The sequence below is a fragment of the Chrysemys picta genome, chromosome 18 (genome assembly GCF_011386835.1).
Source record: "Chrysemys picta bellii isolate R12L10 chromosome 18, ASM1138683v2, whole genome shotgun sequence".
Lineage (NCBI taxonomy): Eukaryota > Metazoa > Chordata > Testudines > Emydidae > Chrysemys > Chrysemys picta.
The window spans coordinates 16,326,875-16,349,196 of record NC_088808.1 but is presented as its reverse complement, the minus strand read 5'-3'; the positions used below and the strand labels follow the sequence as shown (position 1 = coordinate 16,349,196).

The 22,322-nt window shown below is 41.2% G+C and overlaps 1 protein-coding gene across 10 annotated transcripts in view; it reads left to right on the top strand.

The window, feature by feature from the left end:
* The first annotated feature begins 5,070 nt into the window (after window positions 1-5,070).
* The window catches only part of MED27 (mediator complex subunit 27), a 168,582-nt gene continuing 151,330 nt past the window's right edge, over window positions 5,071-22,322 (top strand). For 4 of the 10 annotated variants that reach the window (XR_010593639.1, XR_010593640.1, XR_010593641.1 and 1 more), the window contains exons 1-2: window positions 5,083-5,375; window positions 10,012-10,156. Coding sequence is in view for 6 of the 10 variants with exons in the window: in XM_042854289.2 (XP_042710223.2) it covers window positions 5,170-5,375; window positions 10,012-10,156 (351 nt within the window). In the remaining 4 variants the exon portion in view is untranslated. Of the gene's footprint in view, window positions 5,376-10,011; window positions 10,157-10,998; window positions 11,562-22,322 lie in introns of those variants that run through there. The other 6 variants (XR_006175392.2, XM_005293300.4, XM_008169133.4 and 3 more) reach the window with 5 other exon arrangements.

Sequence of the window (22,322 nt, the reverse complement as noted above, 5' to 3'; positions counted from 1 at the left end):
AGGGGCAATACACTCTGGGATATCCTACCACACAAAAAGCTGAGAGGTAGGAGAACCAGCCAAACCCATTACACAAGCATGGTTAGGGGTCCTGTCTATACTGCAGAAAGTGTGACAAGCTGGTTATAGGAAAACAACCTTACACCAAAAATCGACCACTATGAACAGTGAAACATGCTGTCTGTCATAATGTATTAATCATGCTGAGTGACAATACAAACCACATTTAAACCCAACCATATCACTAACTAATTACAAACGTGATTAAATGTTGTAGTGTACTGAAGTCTCAGTTTCCCCCAGCTGTAAAATGTATAATATTTATCTAGGATGTTGTGAAGAAGAATTAGTTAATGGGATCAATCCTACAATTCTTCCTCAAGAAAAAGTCCTGTTGACTTCAGTAGGACTCAATGAGTAATAAATGCAGGCTTGAATGCAGTACAGTGTTTTTTAAGACAAAATATAGTCAGGGATCCATGTATCCCATGACTGCAACTGCAGAGTTTGTCTCAAACTGTACTGTCTGCCACAGAAATCCTAGAATCATAAAACTGGAAGGGACCTTGAGTCCCCTGCACTCATGGCAGGACTAAATATTTTTTAGGCCATCCCTGACAGGTGTTTGTCTAACCTACTCTTAAAAATCTCCAATGATGGAGATTCCCCAACCTCCCTAGGCAATTTATTCCAGTGCGTAACCACCCTGACAGTTAGGAAGTTTTTCCTAATGTCCGAACTAAACCTCCCTTGCTGCAATGTAAGCCCATTGCTTCTTGTCCTATCCTCAGAGGTTAAGGAGAACAATTTTCCCCTCCTCCTTGTAACAACCTTTTCTGTACTTGAAAACTGTTATTATGTCCCCTCTCTGTCTTCTCTTCTCCAGACTAAACAAACCCAATCTTCCCTCATAGGTCATGTTTTCTAGACCTTTAATCATTTTTGTTGCTCTTCTTTGGACTTTCTCCAATTTGTCCACACCTTTCCTGAAACGTGGTGCTCAGAACTGGACACAATACTCCAGTTGAGACCTAATCAGCGCGGAGTAGAGCGGAAGAATTACTTCTCGTGTCTTGCTTACAACACTCCTGCTAATACATCCCAGAATGATGTTCGCTTTTTTTGTAACAGTGTTATACTGTTGACTCATATTTTGCTTATGATCCACTCTGACCCCCAGATCCCTTTCCGCATTTCCCATTTTGTATGTGTGCAATTGATTGTTCCTTGTTAAGCGGAGTACTTTGCATTTGTCCTTATTGAATTTCATCCTGTTTACTTCAGACCATTTCTCCGGTTTGTCCAGATAATTTTGAATTTTAATCCTATCCTCCAAAGCACATGCAACCCCTCCCAGCTTGTATCATCCACAAACTTTATAAGTGTGCTCTCTATGCCATTATCTAAATCATTCATGATCTAAATGTGAAGCAGACATGAGGACTTCATTAGAAAAAAAGTTTCCAGCCCTTATGATTGGGAGAAATAATTCCAAATGGGAACCAAATGTAAACCAATACAGTGTTGTTTTTCTGAGTTTGCAGACAGCCTGAAACAGTAGTTAACCTGCCCCTATTCATTTAAATAGGAATGTTTAACTCTGAAGCCCAATGTGACTATTTCATTTTCAACACTGTTGACTATTTCTCCACTTATCATTTTAGTGGATGTATCTAGATAATATACATATCCATCATAGTTGGATGAAGTGAGATATTTTGGGGCAGGTGATAGCTAAGAAACAAGAGTATTGAATCAGAAATTCAGACCTTCCCCACATTCCAGAAAATTTCTTGATAATTCCAACCTTGCCCAAAAAGGGAAGGGAAAGAAGAGATCCATTGTTAATATCCTCGCTAGGTGCCGAAAAACCAAACAGTCTACTATACTTCCTCAGTGCCCAAAGTCCCAACTGCCCCTTACTGAGTCGAGAAAACTACCATCTTATCCCTTGACTGTTTTAGGTATTACTATTATTATTTCTATAAATCTGTCAGCACAAAAATGTGTGGCAAACTGAAGACTGAAATTTTTGGGGCAGTGTAAAATAATTTAATATCAAAATAAAAAATAGGAGGAATTATATGCTGATTGTATTACTCAGCCTCACACTTAATTCAGCATAAACTTCAATCTGTTACATTTACCTGAAGCTGCTGTAGAATTTCCAAGCTGCCATCAAATACAATAATGGCGTGTGAAGAAACCTGGTGACCTTGCCAAAGAATACAGGCCCAGCTTGCCACAGGATCCATGAGGCTTTGAATACACAGATTTAGTTACACAGGAATACATTTGGTTTACAGGTAGACAATTAACACTTGATGATTCAATAGTAATGTTAGAATTCTAGTACTGTCATTCATTCCAAATAATGTATCCTGTCCTATCAGGTGACAAGGACTGCTTGTGAAGAGCTGAGCACTGACTCAGAACTTTACAAGAGATGCTCAGCAGCTGGTAGGATCAGTCTCAATATCTGTACAGCAGAACCTCAGAGTTATGAACAGCAGAGTTATGAACTGACCAGTCAACCACACACCTCATTTGGAACCGGAAGTATACAGTCAGGCAACAGCAGAGACTAAAAACAAAAACAAAAAAAAACAGTAAAAACCCAAATACAGTACAGTACTGTGTTACATGTAAACTACTAAAAGAATAAAGGGGAAGTTTAAAAAAGATTTGACAAGGTAAGGAAACTTTCTGTGCTTGTTTCATTTAAATTAAGATGGTTAAAAGCAGAATTTTTCTTCTGCATAGTAAAGTTTCAAAGCTGTATTAAGTCAATGTTCAGTTGTAAACTTTTGAAAGAACAACCATAATGTTTTGTTCAGTTACAAACATTTCAGAGTTATGAACAACCTCCATTCCTGAGGTGTTCATAACTCAGGTTCTACTGTAGTTGATTGCCCTGCCCACCTCCCCACCAACAAAACTTCTTTGTATTATTATGGAAAATCTCTTTCTAATTATCTAGCTTTTTCTCTTCCCTAACAAGTCTCTCTTTATTTCACTTCTGGGACCACTCTAAAAGCATCCTTTGGGGTTCCAGATTAATCAGAACAAATCTCTATCCATGCCTCTCAATTCTTAGGCCAGATCTACACTCAAAAGTTAGGTTGACCCAGCTACATCGCTCAGGGGTGTGAAAAATCCACACCCTTTGCGACATAGTTAAGCCAACCTAAGTCCTGGTATAGACAGTGCTAGACAGCACTATGTTGACAGAAGAATTCTTACATCGATGTAGCTACTTCCTCTTGGAGGTGAATTAACAACAGTATGGAAGAACCCTGCTGTTGCTGGAGGGTGTGTCTATACCGGGGTAGGCAACCTATGGTATGTGTGCTGAAGGCGGCACGCAAGCTGATTTTCAGTGGCACTCACACTGCCGAGGTCCTGGCCACCGGTCCGGGCCACCGGTCCGGGGGCTCTGCATTTTAATTTAATTTTAAATTAAGCTTCTTAAGCATTTTAAAAACCTTATTTACTTTACATACAACAATAGTTTAGTTATGTATTATAGACTTCTAGAAAGAGACCTTCTAAAATGTATTACTGGCACGCGAAACCTTAAATTAGAGTGAATAAATGAAGACTCGGCACACCACTTCTGAAAGGTTGCCGACCCCTGGTCTATACGAAAGTGCTACATGGTGCAGCTGCAGCACTGCAGCTGTGTAACTCTAGCAGTTTAAGTGTAGACATAGCCTTAGTAGCTGTGGTGCATGCTATACTTTGGGTTGATATTTCCTGCTCTGTACAGTCCTGCCTCGTTGTGCATAGATTCATCTTCATTTTATACTCTCCATCCTTACCTCTGCAGCCTGTCCTGTCAAGCTGTGCAGGATTCCAATTTGGATCACTACACCTCTACCCTGATATAACGCAGCCCGATATAACACGAATTCGGATATAACGCGGTAAAGCAGCGCTCTGGGGGGGGGGGGGGAGGAGGAGACTGCGCACTCTGGCAGATCAAAGCAAGTTCAATATAACGCGGTTTCACCTATAACGCGGTAAGATTTTTTGGCTTCCGAGGACAGCATTATATTGAGGTAGAGGTGTATTTGCTTTATGATAACTTTTTTCCATTCTCTCTAAAGTGAATTTAGAGCTTGTGAAAGATATCAGACAGCCAGCACTGGGCATGAAGTTCTGTCCTAATCCACAAAATGGATAAAGAATTGGCAGTTACAGTGCAGAATTGTCTACTTCATATATGTGCCTGAAAAGTGACCTCCAGGGTCCCCATCTAGGAATCCGAGGATAGATCAACCCCAGTACTCATTCTGTCCTTGAATTTTCTGCGGAGACTTTCATCAATTGTGTCTGCATCCGAAGAAGTGGGCTGTAGCTAGGGTGACCAGATGTCCCGATTTTATAGGGACAGTCCTGATTTTTGGGTCTTTTTCTTATATAGGCTCCTATTACCCCCCCACCCCCACCCCGATTTTTCACATTTGCTGTCTGGTCACCCTAGCTGTAGCCCACGAAAGCTAAAGCTCTAATAAATTTGTTAGTCTCTAAGGTGCCACAAGTACTCCTGTTCTTTTTGTTCTGGTAGTGTTTTTTGTGACGTGGGTACCCCCACAGACCTCTCTACCCCCTCACTGACTCCTCACCTCTCTATACCCCCCCACTGACTCCCCGCCCCCCTATGTCCACCCCCACAGACCTCTCTACCCCACACTGACTCCCCACCTCTCTATACGCTCCCCACACTGACTCCCCGCCCCCTACGTCCACCTCCACAGACCTCTCTACCCCACACTGACTCCCCACCTCTCTATACACCCCCCACACTGACTCCCCACCCGCTATGTCCACCTCCACAGACCTCTCTATACCCCCCCACTGACTCCCCACCTCTCTATACCCCCCACACTGACTCCCCACCCCCCTACATCCACCCCCACAGACCTCTCCACACCACACTGACTCTCCACCCCTCTATACGCCCCCACACTGACTCCCCGCCCCCTACGTCCACCCAGAGACGCCTGTACCCCCACACGCACGCTGACTCCCCCACGCCTCCACAGACGTCTCTAACCCCCTCGGGACTACATTTCCCAGGCTGCCCTGGGCCGACGCGGCCCCGTGGTGTTCCCGGCGCTTCTCGTTGCCAGGCGGGGAGGCCCATTCGGCTGGCTGCGGGGTAAGATGGCGGAGGGGGTGCTGAGCCCCGGGGTGAACCTGGAGGCCTTTTCCCAGGCCATCGCCGCCATCCAGGCGCTGCGCTCCAGCGTCACCCGGGTGTTTGACTGCCTGAAGGACGGGATGCGGAACAAGGAGACGCTGGAGGGCCGCGAGAAGAGCTTCGTCGCCTGCTTCCAGGAGAGCCTGCACTCGGTCAGCCGGGACTTGAGGTGCGTGCGGGGCCGGGGGCGGCTGCTCGCCGGGCCGGGCTAGGGGGCCGAGACCTGGGGGCGACGGGAGCTGAGGGGACGCGGCACGCTGGAGAGATGGTGGGCAGAGCCTCGGAGCCAGGTGTGAGCGGGGGAGCCACCCCGGGGTGCCCGGTACTCGGAGGGGAGCTGGGGCCTGAGGCGAGAGCCTGGTTTCGGGGAAGGGAGGCTGGGCCGGGTACAGCCAGGATTGGAAGGGGCACCCTCAGCTGGAACCATCCCGTGAACCAGCGAGCCCCTGGGGCTCCCGCCTCGGGCGCGGCACCGTCCGTGTCACTGCTCTTTGCGCGGAAAAAGCGGGGAGAGAGATTTTAAATAGGAAATGTGATTAGACAAGCTCAACAAGGTGGGTGGAGGGCTGGCCGTTACCTTTCACTCCTGCCTTGACATTGACTTGACTTGAAGTTGAACGTCCACTTAGTTTGGGGGAAACAAGCTTATGTCAGGGCTAGGACCAGTTGGATGTGTTACTGGCGCAAATGTTTCCCCTGCAGCGTTTGCAATCAAATAAAAATAAAAAATCTCTTAGCACTAAGAACCTCAGAGTGAAACTGAGGGCAAGTGAGTGACACTGAACAGAATCTGCCTTTTTAGGTTTGGACCATGAAAAAGTAAACAAAGAGTGTAAATAGAAGTAGATTAGATTTTCAGAATTCTTTCTGTTTTAATAGGTGTTAGTAAGTAACTTTTTGTTTGTGTTTTAAAGTTAACAGCATCTCTTTTAAAAGCTACATTTCAAATTCATCCTGAAGGTTGAGTTTTGATAGGGTACATCAGAACTGAGAGGTGGGGAGCCCAGTTATCAGTTGTGTGGCACCTAACTGACCTAATTCCCACTGAAGTTAATGAGAGTTAGGCACCTTTGAGGATCAGGGCCTTAGTTTATCAACTCTTTGGTGCAGGGACTGTCTTTTTGTTCTGTTTGTACAGCACCTAGTGCCTAAGATTTCAAAGGGGTCTGCACCTCCTTTTGAATTTTTTTAGGGCTCCACAAATGAAAAAAAAGTAGAAAACCACTGACCTAAGTGAAAGAGGAGAAATTTGTGGGATACACTAGTTTAACAATGAGGAGTACTTGTGGCACCTTAGAGACTAACACATTTATTTGGGCATAAGCTTTTGTGGGCTAAAAGTGGGTTTTAGACCATGCAAGCTTATGCCCAAATAAATGTGTTAGTCTCTAAGGTGCCACAAGTACTCCTAGTTGTTTTTGCTGATACAGACTAACATGGCTAGCACTCTGAAACTAGTTTAACAGTGATGCTAAACTTTGTTCGTAGGATAGGAAGCCATTGAAATTATTTCCCCCCACCAAATCTTATATTTTTATACAAATAAGAAAAGTAACTCTCAACGAATGTACATTAATCTAAGTGGCTGTTTGTTCTGCTTTTGCCTTTGTGCTCCTATGCATCTGCTATTTTCATTTGAACATAGAACCTGATCCTGCAAAGGGATCAATAGTTATAATAATAATAATTAATACAATACAAGGAAGCTAGCTAAGAGCTACTTGAACAGATCCCTTTACAAGACCAAGGCCTCAGACTGTAAGCTGTTTTCGGCCAAGATTTTGCCTTTATTTGTTTTGTAAAGTGTAGTGCTGTAAAAGTTATAAATAATTTCACTGGCTCTAAACATTCAGTAACTTCTCTGTAGACTAGGGAAAATCATATAATTTCGAAACCTAGGGTAACCAAGAACTCAGTCCAGACAAGTGACATTTTATTACTTACTGCTCTTCCGTATGAGCTGCTGTGTTGCACTTAAATCAATATGATCATAGTGAGGCTGTGAAGGTAACTAGCTTCCTACTTGATTCCTTGTAAACAAGAAAATTAAAGATGCAGATAAATTGGAGGGCTTTCTCCACTACTTTGCTAAATTTATATTTTGACAATACTCAGCTGACTTTTTTTTTTCCCCTTCCACACACACGGAAACTGCATTTTGGGAAGTTCCAAAATTGTGCCACTTTTTTTTTTTTATTAGCCAACCAAATTTGATGACAAAGTGTCTGTCAGTAAGTTACCTGAAATATTTTCCTGTCTCACATCTTAGCTAGCGAAGGTATTCCCACCCATTTCTATAAATATCTAATGATTTTTTCTGAAGTTTGCAACATAATTGGATAGATATCATTTTTATTGTTTATTATTTAACAACCAAAAGTGAGAGAGGTGCTTTAGACACGATAGCATATTTAAATTACTGAATGAAACAAGGATCTGATCAAAAGCCTGTTGAAGTCAATGGACTTTGGATAATGCCATTAAAAGGCAATTTATGTTTAATGTTACTACTGTGAGTAATCCCACTTATTTCAGTTTGTCTACTTTCAGTAGTAAAGCTAGCACATGCCTAAATGTTTGCAGGATGGAGCCTTAAGGTGGTGTGGGACATGTAAGTCAGAGGGAATGATAGTTAAGGCTACGTTTTTGTCATGGGTATTTTTAGTAAAAGTCATGGACTGGTCACGGGCAGTAAACAAAAATTCACGGCTCGTGACCTGTCCATGACTTGTACTATATAGCCGTAACTAAAATTTGGGTGGAGGGCCGTGGGTACTCGGGGCGGTCCGGGTGCACTGCTGGTGCTGGGGGAGGTGGCCCAGGACCCCTGCTGATGCTGGGGGGGTTGGCGGGGCTGGCAGGCTCCCTACCCAGCTCCACGTGTCCCTGCAGCTTCCATTGGCTGGGAACCACCAGTGCAGGCAGCGTGTAGAGCCCCATGGCTCTGCCTAGGAACTTCAGGGCCATGCCAGTGGGAACTGGGGAGCCTGCACCCTCCAACCCCCTGCCCTTAGCCCCCTCCCACACACCCAAACTGCTGTTGCTACCCAGGGGTTGCCTGGCTTGGGCAGTCTCTGAGCCAGCATTGGCCGCTGCAGAAGTCATGGAGGTCACAGAAAGTCATGGAATCTGTGACCTGCGTGACAGACTTGCAGCCTTAATGATAGTTTATGAAGAAGGATGATGTTGCAGCAGGGAAACTGCTTGGGTCCCTTGACTATTTGTTCCTTTATTTTTCAGTTTATGTTGATAAACAACCTTGACTAATGTTTAATCAAGGCTTTTGTATGTGATTTATTTTTTTATATAGTATCCAAAAGTGAGGGAGGTGCTTTATAGGCATATATGACAACAGGTCGCTTTCCTAGAGAGCTGACAACCTAAATGGACAGAATACAGGCAAAGAGGAAAAGAATTGCAAAGGCAATATTCCCTCCACTTTTAGTATTTTCCCTTTTTAATTTTGATATTTTCAAGTATATTATTGTTCTCCTTGTTCTTCAGCTTTGGATCCTTCATTTGGCTTCTCTCCTGCTAAGAATTTCTCAAATCACTGCGTTAAGGGCTGAATCCTGCTCTTAATTCAGTGGGAGTTTTGTTGTTGGCTTCAATGATAGCAGGATTCGGCTTTCACCCTTCAAAGGAAAAGGCACCTGATTATGGCTGTCATTTGTAATGTTGTATTTCAGCACTATGGAAAATTTCTGGGTTTATAAAGATTATGGGATATTTAAAATATGCATTAACTTTTTATCACTAAATGTGATGTTTGATAAATGAGATGTAAGCAGCAAAAACTAAACTTAAGCACTATAGTAGGAATATTTTGGGGGTAACAATAATAAACCATAGTGTTTCAGTTTAGTAGTATTTTATATAGATCTAGAAGTGTGCATGGCATTTGTAAAAATATGATACATCCCTGCCCTGAGAATTTATGAATTAAAGACTTCTTCCATGCATTAATAAGCTTTTCAGGATCTGCTGCAGAATCAGGTCCTGCATTATTACCTCTGTTTATTTAAGGGAAAGAACTTTTAAGTTCCAATACCTCAATTAAATAGTGTGGGACCTGCCTACTTGAGAGAGGCCACTTCTCTGGCCTTGTCTACATTACTGGCTAAATTGGCACTGCTGCGCTAGATGCAGCAGTGTCCATTTAGTGGGTCTGGTGAAGACGTGCTAAGCGCTCTTCCACTGATTTGTGTACTCCATCTCCCTGAGAAGCGTAAGGGAAGTCGGCAGGAGAGTGCCTCCCGTCGACACAGTGCAGTGTAGACACTGCGGTAAGTGGATCTAGCTATGTTATTCATATAACTGAAGTAGTGTAACTTAGATCGATTTACTGTGGGAGTGTAGACCAGCCCCCTGTCGTACTGCAGCAATTACAGTCAGGGAGGTACTCAAGCTGGGGGGCTGTTGGTTCAAAGTGAGGGTGCTGTTTAAAGGACATTCTCCAAGAGTGCCCCTGGTTTTTGGAATTTCTACCAACCCTTGTCCAAAATATTCTGAATCTTCAGGACATGTTACAAAGCCCCATCTGTTTACCCAGGTTTTTGGGGAGGGAAAAGTATTGTTGTTTGGGGGTGTGGGTCATTTGTGACTCTTTGGTTAATGCTGGTGATTAAATGCTTGTCAAATTGCCTTGAGCTTTGGACAAGCATTTTTAAATTTTTATGTCTACATTGATTTATTTTTTTTAAATTGTGACATGTGTAAGGACCATATCTTACATGCACACTTGATTGTTCACTCCACACTATCTGCAGATCTTACATAAAAGGTGTTTGTTTTTCTACTTCTAGTGAACTGGAACGTCTGAGCAATCTAGTAGGCAAACCATCTGAGAACCATCCTCTCCATAATAGTGGATTGTTGAGCCTAGATCCTGTACAGGACAAAACTCCTCTCTATAGTCAACTACTTCAGGCCTATAAATGGTCAAACAAGGTAAAATATATGTATCAAATTGCTAATGAATAGATCTTTTGAAGACTCTGAAGTAATTAAATAATAGGTGGGGTATTTGGTATGCATTGGTATATAATGTTTGGTCTGCTACAAAGGCAGAACCCTATGCATTTCACATTATCAAGGCTGCAGAACTTATGAAACAGAATTTAAGCTTTAATTTATTTTAAAGTTTTTAATTGTTTGTGAAGATAATCTTCCAAATATGAACTGATGTTGTATTGTCATTGTAATGGGGTGTGGAGGGCCAGGTGGTCAAGTGGTTGGAACTCTTGACCACCTGCCCCTTGCTTCTCTGGTCAAGGTACTCAGTCTTTAAGTCAGTGGGGTAGGGGGACCTGGGCCCTCCCACTCCACCAGGTCCCAGCCCAGTGCCCTGTGTGAGTCAACCCCTGAACAGGGGACTTCCCAGCGGGGAGTCTGTCTACTGTCCTGGGTTGCTTCCTATTGCTGTCCCTTCAGTTTGTGGGGTGGCTCCTATAATCCAAGTTGCTGTGGTGGCTTCTCTCTAAGTAGCATCCCCTTGTGGACCTTGGGTGGTGTCCTGCTGCGGTCCCAGATTCCTCTGGGCAGGGCAGCCATAAGTTTGGCAGAGCTGGAACCCCCCAAGGTCTCTGTGCTTTAGTCACCCAGTTATCTCTTAGGCCCGCTGCTCTGAAGTCTCTTTCACGGTCTCTTTTAACCAAGGAGACCATTCTTATTTCCTGCCTTGGCTGGCAGGCTAGTGATCCTTCCTCTCAGGTAGGGAGGCAGCTAGCTCCTGTCTCTTTGCCAGTCAGCCCTGAACTGAACCAGGTTCTCTCCTTTTTTTCCCCCTCCAGGCCTGGCGCTGGCTGCAAGTACAATGGGGCAGGGTTAACTGGGCCCAGAGGTCCTCTTTAACACCTTCTGTGCTGGCAGGCAGTTTCTTCGCTTCATCAGAGTCATCTGCAGAACTGCCCACATTTCTCTTGGTGGGGTGTAACTCTGAAACCTAATAATAACTTTGTCTCGTCTATTCAAACTGTTGATCATTTTAGCACAAATATCCAGCTAATAATGCCCTTATTTGTCCTTGGAGGAAGTATGAGACTTTGTGGCAGAAGGCAGTAGGATGCTGAGGTGGAGAACTAGGAGTTTAAGTCCCTTCCAAACCTCCTTGCGAGAGAGAAACTGGAGATGCATCCCTTTCCCATTGCCAAAAGCCTCACCTGCCTCCCATGCCTTCCCAAATGCCAAAACTGTCCCCTGTCTTGCAGCTGAAACTTCCTGCTTCACACTTCCCTGATAATTATTGGTATGTACCTCTGTACTGTAAATATAAACATCTGTTCTATATTTACCACTTCTGGACTGTATACATTAAATTGAATAGCAAAATAAACCCCACAAGGAATACTCTACTGATCATATTGTGAATTTTCATTTTTAATTCAATACAATCTTCTATTTTAATTTATCTGTAGTGCTACAGAATTTCTAGTCTGATGCAAAACTCAGTGTTAGTTTAATTTAAAGTGTGATTTCTTTTTTCCCCCCCTAAACTGATTTTTTCTGTTTAAAGTGTAGTTATCATCAGCGGTTTGACTTTCTTACTTAGCAGACCTACTTCCTGGGTATAGTCAGAGACATAAAACCCCCTTACTGAGTTTTGTTTTGTTGACAAATTTAAAATGAAATACAAAATCAAGCCCAATCCCTCTCTCCAGGCTTGGGGGCTTCCAGTGGGTTTTTCAAGCAAATGTTGCCAACCTGTTATACATATCTACTTACTTTAGAAAGTATCTTTGTTTTAATAACAAAAATTACTTTGTACCCTTGTGAGCACTCCGGAGCCATTACAACTAGGGGAGAGTGTGAGGTTGATTTGTGTATGGCATATTGTTCGTTACTGGTAAGAGAGTCTGCAACTGGAACTTAGCTAATAATTCTGATGATGCGCAAGAAAGAGCAGAATCCATCTCTTTTACATAGCTGTGTAGGTTCTGTAGCAGTATCAGGAATAAAAATTAGCAAAAATTATTTTGGGCCGTAAAGTAAGCAGTTATATGTTCCAGAAGTAGACGATTTCTTACTGGTGATGCCTGACCAAGAAAGACTTTCAGATTCCAGGATGAATTTGGAAGGTGACTTTTCATTTGTAAACTGAGCAAATTGATCTAGTCTTATTAAGACCCACAGAGCCCCATTGTCATTTTTGCAATAATTTTTCAGAGTGCAAATGCATGTTAACATTTTATAAATTAGGTGGAATTTAGTGCTAATAGATACTTGTCTTTTGGGAGAGGGGATTTTTTTTTTAGTGGAAACATATTGTACAAATCTAGTCTATAATAAATGCAAAATTTATTTATTTAACTAGTTATTGTCTGCTTGATGCATCTCTAAGCATTACTAACTTCCTTTCCTGAGTTTCTTGTAATCTGCAGTCACCTCCTGCTGTCTTTGCAGCACTTGGCACTGGTATATAGATTACCTTAGTTACTAACAGCAGATCTGTCACCCGTGTGACAGCTTTAGCCATCCAGTGGCTTTGCCTGTAGCTGCAAAGATTCTAATGGTGTTCAAGCATGCTGGTGCTTAATTTTTCTTCATTGATAAACATGTGTTGTGAATAAATGTAATTAGTATAACTTTAAAATATGTCTTTGGCCACCTCCTCTCCTACTATATGTGTTCCCAGTTTGGAAGGGAAGTTTCAGTAGCGGTAATGTGTGGATGAACTTTCTCTATCTGCATTTAATTTTTAATTTGTGACCCCTTTGTGGGTTGCTTGTTGTATTTTTGATGAGATGAGGGCATTTCCCTCTCCCTTTTTCTTTTGATGGTTCATGCATTACTTATTACACGAATAATCACTTGGTTGCTTGTGGAAGATAAAGAAAGGTGGGGCATGTGTGTGTGTGCGCGCACATGCGCTAGGGTAGGATTCCAAAAGACATCCATGAAGCACAGGGAAAGCACTTGTAAAAGCCTTCTGCTGTTGCATGGAGCCATACATACCCGTTTAACTTTTAAAACCATGGGAATTTAGGTAGTAGACTAATATATATGATAAAATATCAATAATAAGTGAGTTACCTTTCGGGAGAAAAGTAGTGAAAATACACTATATCTTAATTCATTTTTAAATGAATAGATTTGCAATACTTTGTGTATGGGAATGTTTTATTTTATAGACCTCAACAGAAAATTCTCACTTTGAAATCTAAATATTAAAATGGGAAATTAAGGATTCCCTTGACAATTTTAGCTTCATTTTATCCATCAAGTGTGAATGTGTATAACTGTGGTTAATGAATATTATGTGGAGGCCCACATTTCAAATGGCAATTAGTGTCTTAAGGCTTTGGCCTGGGGCCATGTATTTAGTTTATACTTAATAGTTGTGGTTTTGCAGAGATTTACCCCAAGAATTTACTTTATTGTTCCCCTGAACCACAAAACCTGTTCCTTCTAGACCTGAGCAGCTAAGGTTTGCCTGCTCCGGGGCTACAGAAGATTATAATGAAAGAATTAATTCTTTCCCTAGAGAAGAGTTATCTTGGCTGCTCTTTATTAACACCTGCTATCTTGATATTTACTTATTGTAGTTTTTGCAGATGGTAAAGTTGTACATGTAATAGAGACAGCTGTGTTCTTTGGGAACACAAAACAGCTTGTTAAATGTATTAATTAAACACACATGAATCTTCAAAAGAACTTTACTTTTACAGGTGTTGCCTAGCAGAGCTTACAAATTTTAGCCGGTATAAATATTGAAAGTTGAAACTGATCATTTATAAGGGAGGAATTAGATGGCTTTTTGTTTGCTTTGGCTAATGACTTATTGTTTTAAGTAATGGCAGAAATCATATAGCTCAATTGAGTTAATTCCTGGTCCTAGAGCTCATGGAGACAAGAGATGTCTCCATTAGTCAGTATTTAGGTCTAATATATGGAGTTATATATATTTTACCATTTCTTTAAGAATGGAAGCGAAGCTTTTAATTATAATTGAAGTACCATTTCCCAAATTGACCTTCCTGTGCATTCTGATTTAACAAGAAAAGAATTAAGCATCTTCCTGTAGGTGAAATGCTGATCAGATGTTGGTAAGTTATGGTGCTCCTTGGAGCCAGCAGTTATCTTTTTAGGACTCTTTGAGCTCTGCCTAATGATTAGAAATTGTTTTCTGTTTCAGTAATCATGTACATATGGACAGTTGCATTTTTGTACTTTGCTCTGCCAAGCAGTTTAGAAATCCAAGATTACAGTGAATGTTTCAAGGATCCTGGCATGTGCATGTGTGGTCTGATATTACTTAGACCACTTAGCACTTCACCTGCAGAATAATACTTTTCATTGTTTTCTAGTGTGCATCCCTGTATTACGTTAGAATTCACAGAAAAATCTTATAGGAAGATAGTACTGCAATTATAATTTTACACTTGAGGAACTGGTTAAAAATCATTTAAGTTAGACTGAAATACTGACTAATAGAGACATTTTATATCCATATATGTTTCATACAAAAATTATATTAAAATTACATTAAGGTGGCAAAGCCAAGTGTTCAAAAGTTAGGAAAGGCCAGTATGAAGATTGCCTGTGCAACCTTAACTCTGACTCCTTGTTTGTAAGCATTGTATTAGCTTTTAATTATATGATCATATACTATTTTTTACACAGTACCCTGCCTGATTCAGTGCATAGGAAGAGGGGTGTTCAGAAATTGAGGCAACTGTTTAATACTTACATTTACCATTCATTGTATACTCCCATATCTTATTTACTTCATGCTGTCCAAATGCTGCACTGAGTATGGAATATTTTCATGGTTTTTTCTGTTGTGCTCTCAAATGTTAATGAATTCATCTTTACAACTTCCCTGTGAAGAAGGGAAGTATTGTTATCCCCATTTTATAAGTAGGGAACTGAAGCACGTTGAGATTTAGGCCAAAATTTACAAAAGTGCCTACTGACTTTGGGTGCCCAAGATGCTGGTAGCCTATGTTTTCAGAGGTGCTGAGCACCTGCAACTCCTATTGACTTCAGTTGGAATTGAGTGCTCAGCAGTCTTGAAAATTACACCCTAGGGAGATGTCTCAGGTAGAGCTCCCCAAAAATGAACCATCAGTGACTACCTCTGCAAATTTTGTTTTAAATGACTAATCTAACATCACATCTGTGACAGAACTCTTTTCTCCTGGATCTCAGTCCAGTGCCTTAACTGCAAGGCCTGTATGCCCCATCTTCCTGTTGAACATATTTAATTTTCTGCTGCAAATGAGGCCAGGGACCTACGGATAACAGCTTCATTCACTAAGCAACCCTGCCTTGTGTGCTGTCCATTCTGTGCACTGAATGATGCAGTGGTCTTGTGGAAAAAAGTAGGTGATTGTCTAATTAAAGTCTGTTTTATAAGGTATACACAATTATATTGGATACATGACTTCTAGGCTAATTTAATTTTAATCTATTAAAGCTTGTAATATAATAGCTATCATCCCAGTTGTAGCAATGTTTGAATTTGGAATACATTTAGCATCTTCTCTGAACATTTGAGCTCCACCTCATTCTTTGAGTCGGATGTACCTTTGATCCTTCATCCGCTGCTTCTGTGAGGTTATTGCTTGTTCTGTATATTTATCCATCCTCCTTGCCCTTGGGGTGTCATTTGTGTACCCTAGCCCTGTGCATGCCCAAGGCAATGCCTGTTAAGGTATATCCATTGATTCCATTGGAACAGTAAATGTGTTGCATACTGTATGTCGATGGCGTAGGTGAACACTTTCATAGGAAAAATGCTTCTTATCTTAAAGGGACGTTTTCAAGTAGTTAATGCCCAAGGTTTGACCTTTTTAAAATTAATCATCTGGTAGAGAATTTTTGCTGCTTTGAAGGGAGTGTGGAGAGGCACTATGTCTGTCTAACCCCCATCAACCCCTATTCCTGGTGGTCTTAAAGTTGTATGGCTGCTCTGTAGCAGCAGACTTAAACATTGTTCCTGGAGTTGTTAAAATTAATCTTGCTAGTAACAAAATTCCTAATGCGTAAACCAGAACAAAGTCTTGTAAACACTTTCAGCAGGGAAAGAAGTTGAATTTTCAGACTTTCAGTGGATGTTGCATAATGCAGTGTGTGTGGTGTGAAATTTTTGAAAGAAACATAGCATATATTCAAGAGAATAATTACATATTTCACTTTGAATTAAAACACAGAAATAAAGCACTATACTATTCTACAGTGGTTATATGATACATTTTTTATTATGCCTAAAGTGATGCTTCCAAATTTTCATTCTTGTGACATGTACAAGGATGGGTGGTAATGGTGGTAGTTAGAACAGAATCAAGATTGCATTAGAAAATTCTGTTAATGGTATACTTGGGGAGGAAATATTATGTAGTAGTTAGAACAAGTGACTTGAAATCAGAGTTCTGAAATCTGCCACTGACTGGCTGTATGATTTAAGGCAGATTACTTAATTGCTCAGTTTAACCATCTGTATAAGGAAGATTATAGCTACTAGACCTTGAGATGTAATTGATATATGTAAAGCATTATAAGACCCTTAAATAAAGGGTGGTGTGCAAGTGCAAATTATTAGGAATTCATTTTAAAACACCAGATTCTCTAATACAGAGTGTGAAGTTAAATTGAACCAAGATCGAAAATATTACTGTTAATCTGCGTATTGGACTTGAGAAACTATTGACATGTTGTAGATTTAATATTTATTTGATAATTTTCTTTCTAAAATGCTTACATTATTTTATCCATAGTATTTTACAGAAATTTAAATATCTAACTTTAGTGTTAATTACCATTAATGAGTTAAAATGATTTTGTCACTTGAGAAAAGAGAAATTACATGTTCCTTTTCTGTTTATTAAATTACCGTGTTTCCTTCTAAATTATTTGTGTAGATTGTGTTAGTTGCACGCCTCAAAAAGGAAATCAATAGAGCCTTATAGAGATATTCCAGACTTGTTAGCCTGTCCTTGGTAGCTTAGTATCGATTAGACACAAATATTGGGCTTAACGGCAGTAAAATGCCATTAAATGTTAACCATAATACTAGAGGAACACTGTTGAGGTAATTTTTTTCTTCTTGATTGTAAAGTGAAGCACTCTTTCCAAGGAACATTAATTTTAATTGGTGGATGCGCTCAAACATTTTGAATTTAATGCAGTTTTACAGTAGAATGGGCAATGTAACTGAATTATTATGTTGGCAGTTCTTTGGAAACTGGCATATAGCCAAGATGTTGTACTTTAGGGACTTCATCCTATAAAAATGCAGGGTTGTATTGTTTTGACATGCTGTTATGGGGGATCCAGCTTTTTCTGTAGAGATTTCATTCATCCAGAGGGGAAATGTTTTGCTTTTAACCTATTGTAACATCAGTTGGGTGATACATGTGTCTGGCATATTGAGAAAACTTTATTATGATAGCTTAACTGCCTGGGAACTAATTGCTGAAGCCCAGTGCTTCTGAAGTTACTCTTGAAGAGCTATCTTTGCTGTTCAGGATACAAATGGTAATGTCATTAGTAGATTTTTGGCTCTTGACATACTTGATGAGCAGGATGGTGGTCCAGAAAAGTGCCTGTTTAGGGGAAATATTTTAAATGATCAAACCTTGGAGTTGGTACTCCAGTCAATGGAGGAGCAGTTGACAATAACACCAGTAGAGCTTAAACACTTCTGTTGGTAGGATCTTATGGTTAAGACCTAGACTAGGAGTTTGGGCCCTTGAATTCCATTCCTGCCTTGCTTACTAATTTTCTTTGTAATCTTGGATATGTCAGCAAAATCTCTGTGCCTCAACTTTCTCAAGAAGTGTAAAACGATATAATAATACTTAGCCAACTTCCTGGGAGAGTTTTGGGTCAAATGTGTGTAAAGTGCATTGAAATCCTTGTGCAGAAGACACTCTATAGATGCCAAGTATTAACCAGTTAGTCACTAATCTTGTTCATTTGTCTGGCAGCTTGAAAAATGCCCTTCTAGGTTTCTAATTCTTTACAATTTTAGGCAAATATTTTGGTGAAATGCCTTTAGTCTTCTGAATTCAATTTTCTGAATATTCTGACTTTGAAGGATTTAGGGAAGAGATGATTACCTTATCCCATCCAACTGCCATAGGTATTAATTGTTCCTTTGTGCTCTACCAGGGGGATAGTTAGTGCCATTATTCCTAGATTTGACTCAGTGACCAGCAGAGGGGTGGCAAAATTCAGGTGGAGCATAAATTCTCTCGGTGATTTCAGTGTTAGTGGGTAACATGGAGGGAAGACCATCAGATAAAATGTTTATGCCAGAAATTGTCAACAACTTTGCAATAACAAAAATGTCACTGGAGGAGGAAAAATAATTGGCTAAAGGGTCACCAAGATTCTAAGGGTTTTTTAGAAAAGTGAGAAAATTATTTGGAAAATTACTGTGATGATCATTCAAGAGGGCGATAGGGGTGGAGGATGAAGCTGGAAATTGCTGAGTATAGTGCAGTATTTACTCTTCCTAGGAAAAACACCTGCTAGAGCAGTAATTGGGGAAGAAAGAGGCAAGTAGGAAGAGTAGGACTAAATCAGTTATGCCCATTTATTTTTGGTGAAGGATAATTTTTTAGTGATTCATACAGGAGATTGGAAGTCAGGTCTCCTGTGTTCGGCTCCTGACGCTGCTTCTGACTTGCTGCGTGATCTTGAGCAAATCACTTAATCTCTTTGGGATCCTGTCACCTACCTACTTCACTGGCACGGAGACTTAATTCATCTCTCTAAAGCACTTTGAGACAATCCGCTCGGGAGTGTATATATAACTACAAAATATCATTCTCTGACATCTGATAAATAATTTTTAAAAAAAGGAAACAAATTTAAAGGGAAAGAAATTCCTAACTTCACATGAACATTGAGCTATATGGTGGCTACTGTTGAAAAGTGCACAGAAGTATTCCTGCAGGCTCCTGCTCAACAGGATAGTGCATTGTAATGAAAATTCCCAGAAGGAGACTAGTTACAAAACCAAGAAATTTCTTAAATGAGCCTTTTGTCTCTGAGCATTGCAGGACAATGGGATTCACAGCATTGGTTAAAATCACAGGAACATTTGTTTAATCTGTATGAGCTAAATATGTGACTAGGTCAGGGGTCAGCAACCTTTCAGAAGTGGTGTGCCGAGTCTTCATTTATTCACTCTGATTTAAGGTTTCGCGTGCCAGTAATACATTTTAATGTTTTTAGAAGGTCTCTTCCTATAAGTCTATAATAGATAACTAAACTATTGTTGTATGTAAAGTAAATAAGGTTTTTAAAATGTTTAAGAAGCTTCATTTAAAATTAAATTAAAATGCAGAGCCCCCCAGACCGGTGGCCAGGACCCGGGCAGTGAGAGTGCCGCTGAAAATCAGCTTGTGTGCCGCAGGTTGCCTACCCCTGGACTAGGTATAAATATTTTGTGTTTCACAAAATAGGAATCACCTAGTCCGGGTCTTATTAACCAGTTATTCTGGGAATGTCTGCTGCAAAGGGACCACCTATGTTGCAATGTTTAGGCACAATGAGGGTGAGTTAATAGCAGCCATAATTCAGAACTGCCTGGCCTTCCTGGCAGTCTGTTTTTTAACATTAAGGTTCTCATATCCTCTTATGGTGAGTTTAATGTATTCTGAATTATAGAGTCTATTATTGCAGTTCAGTAGACACCTTGATGTCCCACAGATATCATGCTTTTGTAATGTGTGCACCACTGTGCTTTTCCTCTGCACATGGGAACCTGCCAGCTCGTATTTTGTGTTCTCTAAGATGCTTTCTCAGGGCTGACTGCAGGACGGCCTTAAGAAAAATGGTGAGTCTCTGGTGCTTGCCGGTACAACTTGTTCTTTGATTAATTTATCTAATCTAACTATCCTGTTATCAACCTGAGAGGGTAACTTATTCACAAATTACCCTTTAAACATAAAGGCATCTCTCAGATAAGCACCTGTTGATACTTTACAGAAGAGCCATAGTATTTGTTCAACAGATGTGTACGTGAGAAAGAGAATGTTATAGCAACAACACTGGTTTAGAAATTAAAATTCTAGCATTTATCAAAAAACTTGAATACAATATTTATAACAACATTAGTGTTCAATGTTTAATTTGAAAATGAGTCTGAATTTCTTGTGTTTGTGTAAAGTGCCATTTTTACACATCACCCACTTACATGGATAATAACGTTCACTGTTACATTAGATAGAATTAAAATTTATAAGGAATATAAACCCTCATGCTTAAGGGGAATTAGACACCCCCAACTGCTTCAGAGTAGGCAGAAATGTCCCCTATAGTCTGGCTTTCATTGTGGGCTTTCTTGCACCTTCCTCTGAATCTTCTGGTGTCAGCCACTGTTGGAGAAAGAATACTGGATGAGAGGCACTGTTGGTCTGATCCAGTGTGGCAGTTCCTATGTTCTTCTCTGTCAGCTATGTTTCCACTTCTGTCTGTGAAGGTGGAAGATTCTCTTTAAACTCTAAGAAGAAGTTAAAAATATAAGTGGTTGTAGTTGGAAGTTATTTTCTGTATCTTTGTGTTGCCAGCAAAACTCCCACTTACTCCAGTGGTGCAGAATTGAGCCCTCAGCAGGACTAACTGCAGTTATAGAACTAGGAATCAAAAGAAACTAGAAGACCATAATTCTCATCCTCTTTTCCCTTGCCCCTAAATGAATCTCCTCACTTTTCTCCTCTTTTAATTCAGCATTTTTCCTTTGTTTTCCCCTTCCTTCCCCTCTGTTGCTTTTAGAGTTTTGTATGATTGTCTTCTCTCTTCTCCCCTTTGCTTATTCCCCATCTTTTTGTTCGAGTACTAGCCCTACCTTTTTAAGGTAGAGGATGTATGCATATGTGATGTGATTTCTTCAAATTCCAACTCCCCCATTTCCCCAATGAAAACAAAAAAGGCATACATTTTAGCGAAGCTCCCTTTGGCAGAAGAGAGCTGCGCATGGATTCTTATGAAGCTCATAAACCCCAGACATAAGAAGTTGCTATGGAGTAATGAGGCTCTCCTAAGGTGCCAAGCACACTACCTTCATAGCACGCCTCATCCTTGCTGATCTAAGGAACAATACTTTAGGCTTGGCCTACACTTAAAATTTAGATTGACGTAGCTATGCACTGAGTACTGTAGCTATTCTAACCTCACTTCTGGTATAGACATGACTGTGTCGAAAGAAGAATGCTTCCATCGACCTAGCTACTGCTCAGTGAAAAGGATTGCCTATAGTGATGGAAAAATCTCTTCCATAGCTGTAGGAAGTGCCTACACTATGGTACTGTGACGAACTGGGACTGTTCTTACTGTGGTCTGTGAATGCTAACAGGGGTGTGTGGCTAGGATAGTCTGCATTGGGGGATGGTAGACTGCCCGGGGGGGAGAATACCTGAGCGTGTAACATGAGAACCCAGGAAGGGGTTGGAGGCCAGGTGACTCCTTGGCCCGGGAAACTGAACAAAGGCTGTGGGAGGGGTCGCTGAAGGCAGAGTCTTGGAAGCTGGGTGGTGAGATGGTGGGGAGGCAGAGATTGCTCTGACCTCCCAAGGGGGGCTGGGATGCCCTGGGACCCCAAGATGGACCTAACTGAGGGGGTCCCTGTTGTCTGTGCCTGCAAGACCTGTCTTGGACTGTATTCCTGTCATCCAAATAAACCTTCTGCTTTGCTGGCTGGCTGAGAGTCATGGTGAATCGCAGGAGGCCGGGGGTGCAGGGCCCTGAGTCCCCCAATACTCCGTGACAGGTACTTTGGGGACATAGCTAGAGCCCTGTAGCTGTGCTGCTGTAGCACCAGGAGAGTAGACATGGCCTTAGTTGGTTGCACTGCCACCACCTCAACCTGCCTGTCCTTCAGTTTTGGTCTCCCTCACCTCCTCCATTGTTCTCTTTCTCCCCCTCAATGTTACTGTAAATCCTCCCTTGCCAACATTGGAGGATCACGTTTGTGCTGGTGACTTTGCAATGCTGGCCACAGGAGCAGAATAAAATTATCATTTTTACTCTGCTCCTGCTGGCACCCCTGTAAAGGTGCTATGGGTAGCGGGGGACTGGTGGGATTTTACCACAGAGTAGCAGTGCTGTGCCAAATTTAATCCTGTGTACAGATCACAGGATATGGTGGTGAAAATGAGCTGTTCTG